The following is a 16,873-nucleotide window of genomic DNA, read 5'->3' on the forward strand; positions in this document are numbered from 1 at the left end:
TGTTAGAGGATTGGGAGCTTGAAGTTGGAATTTGTAAGCACTAGTTGAATGGTTTAAAAGGTTTTTAATTTAAGAGTGGGTTGTGTGAATTTTCACATTCTGTGGAAAAAGTTGTCAAATCTTTAACAGAATAATGAGCGTTAATCAGAGCAATGTGCAGTGGACATCAGACTGATGGAACAATTCAAAAGCATGGTTACAAAAAGGCTAGCATTTAGCATTTTACTGGGTGTTCAAGTATGTAAAAAAAAAACTGGTGAACTGATGTGGTTTCGACTAGTGTGCAGTTTGTCGAGAAATGGTTTGTCTTAGAAATAGTCACTCCTGTGGCACAAGCATTTTTTCATTTAACGTATGGACCGTCCCCAAAGTGAGTTCAGTCATGGATCAGTGGTAGCACACTCACCTCAGATTCAGAAGATTATGGGATCAAGGCCCACTCCAGGCACTTGATATTATCCAGGCTGACAATTGAGTGCAGCTTATGGGATCCTGCTTTGTGCAACTTGGCTGCTATTTGTACTGGGTAGCTAAAAGAGGTATTGGGTGTAGTTTCGTGGATAGAAGTCATGTTCAGAGTTGACTGGTGATTTGTGCATTTAATCTAGTCTAACCCTTTAGTACAGTATTGAGGGAGTGCTGCATTGTCAGAGGTGCTGTATTTCCAATGAGACATTTAATCAAAGTTCGATGTCCCCTCTAGGTTGGATGTGAAAGACCCATGGTACTTTTTGGAATAAAAGAGTTCTCCTTGATGTCCTGGGTCATATTTATCATTAGCCAACATGCTAAAATTGGTCATTGTGCTGTTTGTGGGAGTATGCAGTGTGCAAATTAAGTATTGCATTATCTACATTACAGCAGGGGTTAACTATGGCATTGGAACATGAAAGGTACCTCATAAATGCAATTGTTTTTTTTTGTTCATTCGTGTTTTGAAGGTTATTGCATACAAAGGACCCTGGCTGGATTGAATGAAAAATTTAAAAAGTTCAGTAATGTCCCAATGTGAATCACGTGCAGTTGCTCAGTTTTAATTGATGCATAGGTTGTATTTTTTTCAATGTGAAATTCAAAATCTGAGCTGGGATGATGGTAGCTTTGTTCCTTTGTCTTTGTGAAAATAAGATGGATGTCATCAATAGTGATCAAATGATAACAGCTGTGTTTAACTTTTCATAATATTTTTTACACCTCTTATCAAGTAACACCCCCACCCCCCTCCCCCGTCAATGATTATATCGTAGGACTGGCAAATCCAGGGGTTGGGTTCAAATCTCATGGCAATATGAAATTTAACTCAATGAATTGGTAACTTGCAGACTGAAATTTACCAGGTTGTCACAACACAACTGGTTCACTGGAAACAGTGGCATCATGCTGGATTTGGCAGAGGATGATCCTTTGAATGCAGAGGCTGGTGGGGTGAAAAGCGAGGACAAGGGGGGGATCCTATCATAGGTCTGGGAGGGAGGGGAAGGGGGTAAGGGCAGAGGTGCGGGAGATGGATCACTGCTTCACTGATGTCTTTCACAGGGAAAGTAACCGATCATAAAACAGACTGGGTAAAGTCCCAGCAGATCTTGGGATGCACTGTAAATACCATTTACATTCTAAGCAGTTTTAAAAAAATGCATATTTGGCGCAGTATGACTGGCCAGCAGTGAAACCAGCCTCATCAGACCAAAACAAGACAAAGGAAAATCCATCTACACAAATAAAAACAGCAAATGCTGGAAAAACTCAGTAGGTCTGGCAGCATTTGTGGAGAGAGTGTTAACATTTCAAGTCCACATGAATTCTTAAGAGCTAAAGAGAAGTAGAAAGGATAAAAAGAAATGAATAAGTAAAAAATTTTTTACATGGATTAAAACACAGGTAAAGATGCAGGAGAGAGTTCATGGTCTGAAGCTGTTGAACTCAAATGTTAAGTCAGGAAGGCTGTAAAGTGCCTAAGCAGATGATGAGGTGCTGTTCCTCCAGTTTGTGTTGGGCTTCACTGGAATATTGCAGCAGGCCAAGGATGGACATGTGGGCATGAGAGCAGGATGGTGTGTTGAAATGGCAAGCGACAGGAAGGTCTGAGCAAAGGTGTTCCGTAAAAAGGTCACGCAGTCTTAGTTTAATCTCTCCAATGTAGAGACGACAAAATTGGGAGCAGTGAATGCAGTAGACCAAATTGAAAGAGGTGCAAGTGGAAAGTTTGGGTCTTTGGACGGAGAGGTAAAGGGGCAGATATTGCACATTCTGTGATTGCATGTGGAGGTGCTGTCAGAAGGGGATGAGGAGTTGCAGGTTATGGAGTGGACTGGAGTGTCACAGAGGGAACAGTCCCTAAGGAATGCTGACGGGGGGTTGGGGGGGGAGAGATGTGTTTCATGGTGGCATCATGCTGGAATTGGCAGAAAAAGCAAAGGATGATCCTTCAAATGCAGAGGCTGGTGGGGTGAGAAGTGAGGAAAAGGGTCCCTATTATCGTTCTGGGAGGGAGGGGAAGGAACGAGGGCAGAGGTGTGGGAGATGGGTCGGATACAGTTGACGGCCCTGTCAACCACAGTGGCGGGGGTGGGTGAGGAATCCCCAGTTAAGGAAAAAGGAACAAATGTCAGAAGTGCTGTTTTGGAAGGTAGCATCATCGGAACAGATGTGGCAGAGGAAGTGGGAGAATGGAATGGAGTCCTTAAAGGAAGCAAAGTGTGAGGAGCTGCAATCAAGATAGCTGTGGGAGTCGGTGGGCTTCCAATGAATATTGATAGACAGTCTACCACCAGAAATGGAGACAGAGGTCAAGGGAGGAAAGGGAAGTGTTGGAGATAGGCCATGTGAAGATGAGAGTGGGGTGGAAATTGGAAGCTAAATCAATAAATTTTTCCAGGTCCAGACAAGAGCATGAAGTGGCACCAATACAGTCATCGATGTGGGAGGATGCCCCCTCCCCCACACCTTTCATTTGGAAGAAGGGAGACAAGCTAAAGGAGAAATTGCAGAAAATAAAAGCTCATGGTGTAGGGGGTAACATATTGGCAAACATAGAAGATTGGCTAGCTAACAAGCAGAGTGTTGGCATAAATGTCTTTTTCTGGTTGGCAGCATGTGGTGTGCCACAGGGATCAGTGCTGGGGCCTCAACTTTTTACAATTTACATAAATGACTTGGATGAAGGGATCAAAGGAACGGTACTGTCATCAGCAAATTTAGCAAAGATAGGAAAGTAAATTGTGAAGAGGACGTAGGGACGTTATGCTTCAGTTGTACAGGGCATTGATGAGACTACATCTGGAGTATGGTGTACAGTACTGGTCTTATTTAAATAAAGATGTCAATGTGTTAGCAGTTCAGAGGTTTACTAGACTAATAGCAGGTATGGGCAGGTTGTCTTAGGAGGAAAAGCCAGATAGGTTAGGCTTGTATCCACTGGAATTTAGAAGAGTAAGAGGTGACTTAATTGGAATCTTTAAGATCCTGCGGGGTCTTGACAGGGTGGATGTGGAGAGGATGTTTCCTTTTGTGGGAGAATCTAGAACTAGGGGTCACTGTTTAAAAATAAGGGGTCACCCATTTAAAACAAATTAGAAGAAATTTTTTCTCAGAGGGTTGCGAGTCTTTGGAACTCTCTTCCTCAAAAGGCGGTGGAAGCAGAGTCTTTGAATATTTTTAAGGCAGAGCTAGTTTTTGATTAACAAGGAGTGGGTGAAAGGTTATAAGGAGTAGGCAGGAAAGTGGGGTTGAGGTTACAGTCAGATCAGCCATGATCTTATTGGATTGCAGTGCAGACTTAAGGGGCTGAGTGGCCTACTCCTAATTCGTATGTTCATATGTATTGTTCAGTGAGAACACAAATTCATCCAGGCAGAGGAGTGGTGGTGGTGGATGGGGATTGTTTGAGCCTCTGTTCAACAAAGAAGCAGAGAGCTCTCAGACTATCCTGCGGGAGGGGACGGTGGTATAGAGGGACTGGGCGTCCATAGTGAAGAGGAGGAAGTTAGAGCCAGGAAACTAGAAATTGTTGATATGACGTAACTCATTTCTTCCTATCTCGACTCCATTCTTTCTTCCCTTGTCCAGTCTCTTCCCACCTACATTCATGATGTATCAGAGGAATCATGAATGTAGGTGGGAAGAGACTGGGCAAGGGGAGAAAGAATGGAGTCAAGAAAGGAAGAAATGAGTTCCATGGGGCAGGAACAGGCTGACACAATGGGTCTACCAGGACAGTCCTGTTTGTGGATTTTGGGAAGGAGGTGGAAGCGGGCTGTGCGGTGTTGGAAGACTATGAGGTTGGAAGCCGTGGAGGGAAGATCTCCAGAGGAGATGAAGTCAGTGACAGTTCTTGAAACAATGGCTTGAAGTTTGGTGGTGGGGTAGGTAGGAAAAAATGTGCTCAGCCTCTGCAAGGAAGAGGTCAGCACACCATACAACAGCACACCACCCTTGTCGGCAGGTTTTATAAGAAAGTCAGGGTTAGACCTAAGACACAGAGTGCAGCAAGTTCAGAACGAGAAAGGTTAGAGTGGGTGAGAGGAGCAGAGAAATTAAGACAGCCAACAGTTCTCAATGAAAGATCAAGAGCAGGGAAGAGGGCAGAGAGAGGGGTCCAGGTTGAGGGAGAATACTGGAGAAGGGTGAAAGGATCCGTCGGACAGGGGGAGGGCTCCTGCCCAAAGAAGTGAGCACGGAGACGAAGGCGGCAGAAGAGTTCAGCATCGTGCCGAGCCTGAAATTCATTAAGGTAAGGGCATTAAGGGGATGAAACAGCCCTTTTCTGATTACATTCAACTTAACTGATTGGGGTATCAAAGTAATAGATCAACTAGCTACAATCTGGTGTGACAATATTCTATATCACTTAGTATTCCTTGGTTATGAAAGTCTTTGTATTTAGTGACACCACTCCGTGTTTGGGCATCTGGATGCTTACCAGGTTAGAATTTTGAAACATTAAGCAGAGATATTGTCCAGTTATACTTCGCACCCTGGACCAGATTTAAATCTGGTTCACGACTGAATCAAAGGTAATACTAGGTCCCTCAAGTTAATTGCCTTGTATACTTGCCGATGAATGAACAGCAATTTTGGGTGAGAAGTTCAATTAAAAAAAAACAATTTCCCGTCTGGTGAAGGTGGAGTTGCAGCTGCCTACAGTACAGGAGGTGAAACAAGCAGTTTGACGATCACCACATTCATGTTAGATGGAATCGCAGTTTCCAGGAAACAATGTTTGTACCTGGAGGTGTAAAAATTTAACTGGAAGTAAATGCTCACAGCTGCAGTTTATTTTAAAGATCATTTTATTGAGGTAAAATATCTAGAAGTTGAGGTAACAATTTTGCATAGAATTACTTTAGGACAACCAAAATTTACAGCTAGCAACATGAGTAAGTTTGTCAAATAACAAAATCAGCTTTGAGGCTGATTATTTTATATTGTGCTACGTCACATAGCTGAACCTGTTCATTAAAGCTAGGTGCACATACATGCAAAGATTCATCTCGTATAGGATCTGCATATTTGAAAAACACAGTAGAACCTTGAATCCAAACCTTGATTATAGAAAACCTTGGACTGAAGCAACAACCTTCCATTGTCTGCTTTCATTTTTCCCTGTCTCCTAATTTTTTTTGGCACAATATTAAACTATAATTTTTTTTAAAACTATAACTTAATGGTTTAGAAAAATTCCCTCATCTCCAAGATGACTAAAAAAATTACTGCATTCCACTGTATTTTGCTTAAAAAAGTTCAGTAAAAATTAGAATATACTCACATATTGTACAAAAGTTCCAAAGACAGATGAACAGAATTTAATAATCCCAGTAAAGAGAATAGATGATATTTAGCCCTCAGGGCACCATTGTTCGAACTTAATTTCAGATAACATTAATGTAGCATATACTGCTGAAGAATATTTTTCAACAACTGCTGAGGGAGGTTTATGTAAAAAAAAAATCAGACCACTGGCAGTATGGTATTAGATCCAAGGACTATACATAGCATGAGGTTGGGGAGGTTGATGAGGTTTTATAAATGTAGGAGATCAACCCTCGTCATGATAACAAAGTCAATGGAAATCATATGTGGGATGACACCAAAAATTAGGAATAAACAGGTTGGCATGGATTATGCAATGATGATCAAATTTATAGCACAGAGATACTGTACCCTTAATAGAAGAGTTAAATCATTAGCTCAGAAGTTAGTATAAAAAAGCCTTTAAAAATATACCTTAATATTTGATTTTTTAGTAATCGGGAGTATGTGGATTCACAGCCACATTGTGCCTCACTCCCAAACGGACCACATCACTCTGGGGAAGAGTTAAGTGATGAGGCAGAAAAAGAGGAAAACATCAGGGAGTCAGAGTCAGAATGCTTGCGACTGGATCTGGGTGAAGGCGAGACTGGAAAATAACAGTCTCGGAGAAATACTGATCCAAAACAGATTTTTACAGTGCCTGGTACATATCCACTATGAAGTGAAAACTAAACCAAGAGTAAAACTAGCAAATATTAAATGCCACACTCCTGTGACAGGTTTGTGAACCCTAATATATATTTAAAAATCATAGACCTCGTGATCCTTTTAAGTTTAGGAATTTCATATATTCTTACTTAAAAAAAAATACACACTGCGACACTGACTTGGAAATTCTGAAAATAAAGAAATTGAAGCTTTCAACAAAATGCTGAACAGTTCAAATTACAATAGGCTGATTTGGTTGTCTTTACTGGACAGTACAAACAGAATTCAAAAATATAAAACTCCCTGTGAAGGGACTTGCTGAACTTTGCGATTGGCAGATACTTTCAGGTTTGCATATAAAAAGTACAGGAAAATGGGAACAAAGTTACCTTTGTTATCTTACACAGCTAGTAAATATTGCACATTTACCCAAAACATGGGTCAGTGTCCATCAATTTGGCCATAAAGATCTGCACAGGCTCGGGAGGATTTCACTACCCTATGTGCAGTCAGTATTTTAAAACTTAAGTATTTTAAAAGTTCAACAGCAGAAGGGCATCTAGCAGCCCCCTTTTAAAGCACAGGGTAACTCAAATTAATTTCCTGGTTTCCACAACCAAGTTTCTCAAAAATACTGCTGTTCGGATGTTTCTCTACATTAAAAATGCTGCATAAATGCAGTTATTATCATTCCTACATTCAAAGTAGTGCATCTCCAGCACTTTACATTCAAGTTTAGACTTCCCACTCAACTTTCAATGGATTTCACCACTCTTGGTTCAAGAGAGATATCATTATTCCAAGGTACAGGTTAGAACTGCATAAAAATATATCAGAAGAATAGCAGCTCAAGATGGTCACAATAAAGCAAAGGAAGATAGAGGTGTGAGGAGACAGACAGGATTACTTCAGCAAACAGATACGATGTACTGAATACCTTCTGTAAACATCTATGGGTTTTTTAAAAATTCTTTCATGGAATGTGGGCGTCACTGGCAAGGCCAGCATTTGTTGCCCATCTCTAATTGCCCTCGAATTGAGTGGCTTTCTGGGCCATTTCAGAGGGCAGTTAAGAGTCAACCACATTGCTGTGGGTCTGGAGTCACATGTAGGCCAGACCAGGTAAGGACAGCAGATTTCCTTCCCTAAAGGACATTAGTGAACCAGATGGGTTTTTACAACAATCAGATAGTTTCACGGTTACCATTAACAAGAATAGCTTTATATTCCAGGTTTATTGATTGAATTTAAATTCCACCAGCTGCAGTGGTGGGATTTAAGCCCATGTCCCCAGGGCATTAGCCTGGGCCTCTGGACTACTGGTCCAGTGACATTACCGATGACATTATCATCCACATAAGTGGAGAAAAGAGTTCAAAGAGCAGTTACAGTGAAACATCAGTGAAAGTTGCACGCAGCATTACTGCTTTTACAATCCTTGATGCAGTTCCCTCACTCCCTTCCCCAACTGACTGCACTGAGTCAGCAACTATTTTCCTGCTCTCACATGGGCACAGGCCTCAGGCACTGGGAATATGTTGGTCAGAACCAATGTTTAAGGTCTGGTTCTGCTACACTTTGGCAGGGATACATATTAGCATTGTTCAAACGTACTGTGACAATACTTGAGTGCCAAACAACCACATTTATCAGCTGTCAGGATAAATGCATCCACTAAACAAAGCACAAATAGATGAATATTGGGAATAAAATTTAAGTACATTAATAAAACCCAGTCTTTGTTCTTTAGATTGCAAATAGAAGTGTTTTAAAATTATAAATGCATGGACAGGTGACAGATAGGTGACTGTGTCCAATAAAGGGACCTAGAATGAGTGAACATAGCTACAAATTGTATGAGATTTAGATAAGAGGGCAGGAGGATCATTTTTACAAGGAGATGAGAGGCTGTGGGTTTTGGTTATCAGTTGAAGCTGAGACTGTTGAGATTCAAAATTAGGTCGGATAAGTGGGTGAAGGAAAGATGAAGAAAGGATATGGGGTAAGCAAATGTGATTAGAACCATTTGTTCAACAACTGATTGGGCTGAATGGCTTGATTCAGTGCTGTAGCTTCTAGATATCTGTGTTGGTTTGTAAATATAACCACTTTATTTCACCCCTTCTTTGAAACTGCAACAATTGCAAATATCAAAGTGTCATTTCAGGATGCTGTAATAGAGGATGTCCTCTCTTCAATTTTTCCTCCAGGACTGAAGAATATCACGCAAGTTTTGAACTGTTTAGGTGCACAAAGCCAAAAGCCCTGGCTGATGTCTGACCAATGTGGTGAATGTTCAGAGTTGGTGTAGGTCACACTGCTGTGTCTGGTATTAGTGCTCAGTGGTGGGTTCAGGCTCTGGCCCTCAACACAATAATTACAGCACATGATAGGAAACAACACTGACAGCTGCCATCATTCCCAATTTCAGCTGCTAGGTGGAAGCACTAAGATAATTTATTAAATGGTAGAGGAGGCTCGAGGGGCTGAGTGGCCTACTCTTGCTCTTTGTTCGTATATATGACTCCGGACTATTTGTTGTAGCAAAGCAGGAAGGACAAGAGTTTCGGATAGCAATGAGAGGAAAACACAGGGGACTGAGGAATCACAATGAAAGACGACCAATATCCCTCTATATCACTTTCTACCATCCTGGCAATCACATGACACAAAGGAGTTGTTATATAAGAACATTAGAGCTAGGAGCAGGAGTAGGCTGTTCGGCCCATTGAGCCTGCTCCGCCATTGAATAAGGTGATGGCTGATCGGACTATGACCTCAACGCCACCTTCCTGCCTGTCCCCCACCTCCCCCATGACCCTCAACTCCCTTGTCGATCAAAAATCTGTCTAACTCAGTCTTGAATATATTCAATGACCCAGCCTCCACTGCTCACTGTGGCAGAGAATTCCAAACACCAACGAGCTTCTAAAAGAAATTCCTCCTCATCTCATTTTGAAACTAAGCCCCCTAGTTCTAGATTCCCACATGAAGGGAAACATCCTCTCAGCATCTATCCTGTCAAACCCCCTCAGAATTTCATATACTTCACTATGATAAACTCTCATTTCTCTAAACTCCAATGAATACAGGTCCAACCTGCTCAACCTGTCCTCAAGACAACACATTCATCTCCGGAATCAACCTAGTGAACCTTGTTGAATAACCAGAGCAATCAATTTTTATCAATCAGGCTACAGCAGACCGAGACATAAGGTGAGGCAAACCCCAGTAATGAAGAGCTTTGGGAACCATAGGTCCAAAGTCACAAGCACAGGACGTATCCACTGTCTACTGGCTCATGGTCTACATTATTCAGTGCTAAAAACAATCATATTTCCTTTCTCAGCTCTCTCTTTTTCGGTGAGAACATGTTCACTTTACATAAATCGCTCCTCATAACCCAATGCCTCCATGGCCTCAGATAGAGTTTCCAAGTCAATTCCAAACTGTCACAGGCCAGAGGTAATTCATGAGTGGGCTATTTCTTTAAAGTTAATTGTTTTTAGATACAATTATTTCTAAAATGAAAGTAGATTGCAATACATGGTGGAGAGGTAATGAAAGTGGATAACAGTTCATGATGACTGCCACTTGAAAGGGGAGGCAGAAAAACACTCAAAACAAAATTAAAGATTACTTTTCCATTTCAAAGTTTCAGAGAGGGGACACACCTGAGATTCTGTTGACTGGGCTTAGCCAGAGTGTGTGTACAACAAAGGACCATCCAGACACTAGTTTAATACTCTACTTTTCCATTTTTTCTGCAAAGCGCCCTGCACATATTACAGTAAAGCCCATTACAAGACAGTGAATCTGTAAGCATCACAAAAATACAATTCAGTGTTGGAGCAATGAGAAACAGGCAAGCTAGTTTATTTCAGAGACCTGCATGGTAGAAATATTAATACTATGTTAGATAGTGTATTGCCCATCAATTGGGGCGAGGACTTGAGCTGCAAACTTCACACAGTGAGTTGATCTATCGAATTCTACTGACTAAATGTATGAAAAATAGAAACACACTCTTGCTGTGGCTATTACGAGAACATTACTGCATGTGAAAGAATTAGAAGCATTTACTCAAATTACTCCCAAGTACTTATTTTGTAAGATAAAAAAATACACTACAAAACTATGAATGTACTGTACACATGTTCAAAACGAAAATCACAGCTATACCTGCATAAATGTCTATAAAGTACAAAATCCTCACAAAACCAAAATGGTGTAAAAACTTTAGGACAATGCTGCCTCTGTGCTTGGACTGTGCTTAAGAAAGTAGTTGCAACATACAGAATTTCCAAGCTTCAGTCACGGTGATGCTGGTGTCGAATTATTTCCAGGTGAGGCAGGTGGTGATGGTACTTTAATGTTGTGAGGAAGTCGGCGAGTATAGAAGAGGATGTAGGCCTGGGCTTTACAAACTTCATCCACAGTACAGATTGTCACTGTGGAATCGTTACAATGGACCCACAATCCTACAAGAGACTCAAAAATCCCAATTACTAGGTAAACTGAAGTAATTAGTTATATAACGTTGAACACACATGCACAGATTTATATCACAGCAACCGTACTGAGGTGCTAACAATCTTCTGCTAACTCTCCTAGCCAGCAATGCAAGTGAATGGCAACTGTTGGCAGCATATTTGACCATGGAGGGCGTTGGAACCAAGTGAGGTGGGGGTAAAGAGGAGAACTCAAATTTATAGATCAAATGCAAGTCCATTGTGTAATCTGGTGGTACTGTATTGGTCAAAGCGGTAGGACACAGCACTGCATCCAAGACCCTCTCCCAGTGTGTAGCCCTGGGGGAGACAAGTGAGACATTGCAAGCTGTTTCTACTTTTGGCAGTTTATCGACAGTGGAAAGAGCAGGCACCAAAGGATATAGGTCATGGGTCAACAGCCAGCTCTCTTCACTAAATTTATAAAAGGAGAAAGAGAAAAATGGTAACCATACCTTACCAAAGACAAAGTGAACCCATAACTTAAAACCTGCACTTAATGCCCAGGAGCCAATAATCAGACACTGAAAATTACAGAAACTCACCGGTGTAGCAGTATACTCCCAAAATTTAAGTTAAGGCAAACTACTGGGGCAGAGTGAAGCACGGATCCCCAGGCAAATCCCACTCTTGGTTGGGTGTGTTTACTGTCACTTCTTCCATAATTAAGTAATTAGCCATGGTCCAGAAAGGACCTCAGACATTTCTCTCTATTAGAGAGAGAAACAATTAGTTATATATAGCTTGACAAGGGTGGGGCAAGGCAAGGAAGCAGGTGTCCATGAATACCACAGCCAGTCTGGGGATATGCTGTTAGCATCATTCTGTATCACACTCTAGCTATCTAGCTAACTGAGCTAACCAATGCCCATGTTTACAATTACAGAACTGATATAGATACAATTGTGACTTCCATCACCACTGAAGGATCCAGCATTGGGCCATGTGCTGTCTAATAAACCTGCAGAGGTTTTTGTGGGGTGGGGGTAGGAAACAGAAACCACAAAACAGCCATTTCTTTACCCACCCAGAAGATTTTTGATACAATCATACAGATGCAACCCTCTGATTATCACTACAGATAGAGTTCTGCTCAGTACTCTGGGCAAATGCGTATTCGATAATTGATAAAGAAACACGGGATAGAATATTTTCACAATACTATATAGTGAAACTAATTTGTTCTCAGTTCCTACACTGCTCATATCCCAATCACACAATTTCAAAAGAAACATTTAAGTACATACCTCCATCTGTACTGTAGCAATATGCGGTATAATGTCCTGAGCCAAAGCCCTTTCCGTGATGCATGACCACAGCAGCCAGGTCGTATATGAAGCAGTTGGGCCCAAGGGTTCCTGCCAACTCTCTGCAGCAGTATGGTTCCATGTTTAATACCTGGTCAAAGCTGACATGTACTCCTATCTTCTCACGGTGATTGCGACCTGACCACCTGCAACAAAAAGCCCAAAGAACTGAATACAGAATTACAAACAGAATTACAAACCTAAGAGCAAGGAGCTTCATTTAACTATTTTAAAAAAATAACAGTTCACTTACCGGAAACGTTTGAGGTGTAATCGCAGAACCTGAGGTAGCTTGTGAACCATTAGTTGTTTCTGAGCTTCAGTCAAGATCAAGGGTTTAGAAGATGACTTTCTGCGTTTCCCTAGGACATGAAGCAATATTTGAACATCTCATACTTCATTAGGTAAGGTTCCAATTTAGTTCATGAAATGCTGCGTCACCCAGAGTGAGGCCTTGTACAGGTGAACTAATGGCTAGAGTTTGCATTTTGAGTTTAGTTGCACAGTTTGTGTTCTGTTGAAATACTGTATGTTCTAAACCACAAATCGAATGAAACTGTTGCCAGATACAAAGCAGACTGAAGTCTGTCAGTCTACTGACTAAATTGCAAAAACGAAATACTTTAAAATCGAAAGCATATATCCCACATTCAGCCAGGCTTATATATAACCCAAGTGATGAAAGTTTCTGACTGTCATTCATTCTAGAGATCCCAGGCACTGTTTCCACACTGGTATGAGTAGCACATGGTAGTATCTGTATAGTAAAGTCTAAACCAAAATGTTTTTGGCTCTGAACTCTACTCAAAAAAAAAGACATTTAAATTGGTTAACAATTGTAGTTTTCTAAATTCTTACCATCTCTGGAAGTATTTTCTCAGACCACACTTATAGCATAGCATTAAAAATGACACACCAAAATCAAAAATATTTCAGTATCTATTTTGAGAAAGTTATTCATTTCATTGCTGTTCGTGTTAGTGTGTGCGTGTATTATATTTCCCAGAGCTAAATCACTACCATGAAGCACTTTATGATGCACAAGTGATAAGACATTGTATTAATGCAAGTTATTCTATATGTAATACATGGAATTGGATAATATTATAATTTGTAAAATAACCCACCCAATATTGTGTCAATTATAATGACCCAATCTTGCGATTCTATTTCGCTTGCTGTTTCTCTTATGATTTATTGTACTCATGAAGCTGCTGTGTTGGTAACTGGCAGTTTTAATTTCAGGCAACTCTAGTCAGCATTGAGCAGTCCAAGGTCAAGTGGAGCAAAGTTTTTTTAATTTATTTACGGGATGTGGACCTTGTTGATTAGGCCAGCATTTATTGCCCTTGAGGTGGTGGTGGTGAGCTGCCTTCTTGACTGCTGCAGTCCCTGTGGTGTAGGTACCCCCACAGCGGTTAGGGCAGGAGTTCCAGGATTTTGACCCAGTGGCAGTGAAGGAACGGCAATATGTTTTCAAGTCAGGATGGTGTGTGGCTTGAGTAAAGATCCTTCACTCCTCTCCAACTCTTAAAACAAACCTTCTTCACCCATCATATGTACTGCAGTTGCAGACAAGACTGTTGCTGCTTCTTAGGCTGTCCCTCAGGGTCAAGGATGACTTGCTTCCACACTAAAAATGAGTTCTCAGGTGACTGACGAGTCCAATGTACAACCTATAGTCTCTGTCACAGGTGGGGCAGACGATGGTAGGGAGAATGGGTGGGTGGGGTGCTCGGGTTGCCATAAGTTCCGTTTGCTGTTGATGCTGGGCTTCAGCTAGCCCTTGGTGATGGGACTCGAGGTGTTCAACTCTTACCGGATGCTTTGCCTCTACTTCAGGCAATCCTTGGCCAGGGCTTCCCGCTGCTGGCCAAGAATGGAGAGATGCTTATCAAAGACAGAGAGGCAGTCAGCACCTGCTGGAAGGAGCACTTTGAGGATCTTCTTAACAGAGACTCTGTCCTCAACACAAGTTCCTCAACTGCATCTCGCAGCATTCTACCTGCCACCATCTCAGCACAAACCTAACCTGACATGAAAAGGGTAGAAAAGGCCATTCGACAGCTAAAGAGAAATAAGGCATCAGGAATAGTTGGAATCCCCGCTGATGAACTAAAATTTACTGAACTGGGGACAGCTTTGTAGACACATTCTCACTAGGAAATAGGTTTGGGACGTCCATCAGGTCCTTTTCAACGCATCAGTCTAAGCGAGGTCAACATCTAGGTGACTGAGGCCAAAAGCTAGTTTCTGAAGGAGGATACAGAACTATGACACTTCAAATGCAATATCCCAGCCAAGAGAATAGAAATGTAACCTAATCTTAAACAGCTGTCAAACAACTCAATCTGACCACCAGAGGATGTACAAGTGAAACCAACACTCATTCAATAGCATACCTGAGATAAAGAGCTGAGCTGAGGTACTGGCCTAAGGTACTGGATTAGAAACCCACATCACAAGTTCAAATCCCAGCGTACAGGTTATGAAATAGAATTCAATAAGCCTGGCAATTTGTGGGAATACGAGAAAAGAAAATAGCTAAAATCCAAACTGGTCTACTAATGTCATTCAGGGAAGGAACCTTGTCACCCCTACCCAGTTTGGACTACATGTGATTCCAGCCCCTGACTATATATATACTACATCCTACATATGTATACTACACTACAACATAGAAACCAACTCGTTAACAAATAGACATTTAACACCAATTATGGGTTATTTTTGTGAATATTGCATAATTCATCAGCCTTCAGCAATAAACAGCAAACACCGCTGAAAGAAACCATTGTTTACTACCCCCACAATGAAAAACCAACACAGAAGCTGCCTTACAAGAGCATCTTGTGATTAACTGTTTAATTTCCCAAAATTGCATAGAGTTTACAACATTAAACAGGCCATTTGACCCAATGGCTCCATGCTGATTGTGATTCACATGCGCTTCCTCCCACCTATCCCACCATATTCTTTTATTCCTTTTCTCTTTCGTGTACATATTTACTCCCCCTTTAAATGTCTTTATGTTATTTGTCTCAGCTTAATGCGCTCAGGGCAATTAAGGATGGACACTACGTGCTGCCTTGTCAATGACCTACATCCCAAGAAGGTAAAGAACTGGGAACTGTTTTGGACAATTGTGGTTATGATTCTGTTTTGAACATAGTTCCCAACTGCTCAACGACATGCTCACTGACAAGGATACTGAGCTGGTGAAAGAATTAACCAGCTACATAATGTGTCAAGGCTGACACAAAGTTAAGAATTGCTGTTTGTGTCTGGGCTTGTCTTGCATTCATAAGCAAATAGAAAATGGACCAAAAAAAGGCAAATACAGGTTGTAAATCATGCAAGTGCCAGCAATAAACTGCAAATATTGTTGACGAAAATCCCCTCTGCCCCAGCCACCTTAGCTCATTGCTTTACTTAGTAGCTGCTGAAACTGAAGGCTCCCAGGGGACTAACCAGGCGCTGAGGACGAGGTTGCTTGTTGGTCTGTCTGCTAAACTGAAAACTGGTTTTTAAAAAAATGGATATTTCAGGTGCAAATACATGGGATAGGCCAGTTCTCCATGTGTCTGCAAGTAGCAAGTTAGTCCAGAAAAGGTTTAAGCAACTTGCCAACCACAAGCAAGACCAGGTAGCTTCTTGTAGCCATGAATGCCTGTACAGCATTATTTAGTGCTTAGTAAACTATATCTTCCTGTGGTTTTTTTTTGCAGTTCCCACATTATAGCATAACAACCAACTCATTAACTAATGGACTTGTAATACCAGTTATGGGTTATACTTGTGAATACTGTATAATTCATCAGCTTCCAGAAACGTATAGCAAACATCATTGAAAGAAAGCATCGTTTTTACTGCCCACAATGAAAAACCATCGCAGAAACTGCCTTACAACAGCTCCATGTGACAAGAGTTGTTTAATTTCCCAAGGTAATATAGAATTTACAACATTAAACAGCCATTTGACCCAATGGCTATATGCTTATCGTGATTCACATGCGCTTTCGCCCACCTATCTCACCATAACCTTTTATTCCTTTTCTCTTTCATGTATTTAGCTTCCCCTTTACATGTCTTTGTTACTTGCCTTAACAACTCTAGGTGGTACATAGTTATGAGGGCTGGGTTGCCCAAGGTAGATTGGGAAACTAGGTTAAAAGTTACAGAAAACGCTGGAAAAACTTCATTCTGAAGAGGAGCCATACGGATTCGAAACGTTAACAGTTTTTTTCCTCTCCACAGGCGCTTAGACCTGCTGAGTCTTTCCGGCATTTTCTGTTTTTGTATCAGATTTCCAGCATTCGCAGTATTTTGCTTTTAGGTTGAAAGTTATGCCAGTAAATAAGCAATGGCAAACGTTTAAGAAATTAATTCAATATGCAACAAATGTATATTCCCTTAAGGAGTAAAAACTTAATGGGAAAAGTACAATGACCCCAAATAACAAGGAAAGTTAAAGATAGCATCAAATCAAAGGGAGAGATTGTTGCTAGAAAGGATAGCACATCTGAGGATTTTAAAATTCTGCAAAGTACGTACAAGAAAATGATAAAAGAGAATATGAGCGTAAACTAGCAAAAG

At 41.1% G+C, this 16,873-nt stretch overlaps 1 protein-coding gene across 1 annotated transcript in view; it reads right to left on the reverse strand.

The window, feature by feature from the left end:
* Positions 1 to 10,184: 10,184 nt before the first annotated feature.
* Positions 10,185 to 16,873, reverse strand: part of usp44 (ubiquitin specific peptidase 44) — a 49,642-nt gene continuing 42,953 nt past the window's right edge. Inside the window, exons 4-6 of the mRNA XM_078553718.1 lie at positions 12,531 to 12,639; positions 12,218 to 12,423; positions 10,185 to 10,940 (exon numbers count right to left, since the gene is read on the reverse strand). Coding sequence (XP_078409844.1) covers positions 10,774 to 10,940; positions 12,218 to 12,423; positions 12,531 to 12,639 — 482 coding nt within the window. The 3' untranslated portion in view covers positions 10,185 to 10,773. The remainder of the gene's footprint in view (positions 10,941 to 12,217; positions 12,424 to 12,530; positions 12,640 to 16,873) is intronic.

The sequence above is a fragment of the Cetorhinus maximus genome, chromosome 12 (genome assembly GCF_964194155.1).
Source record: "Cetorhinus maximus chromosome 12, sCetMax3.hap1.1, whole genome shotgun sequence".
NCBI lineage: Eukaryota > Metazoa > Chordata > Chondrichthyes > Lamniformes > Cetorhinidae > Cetorhinus > Cetorhinus maximus.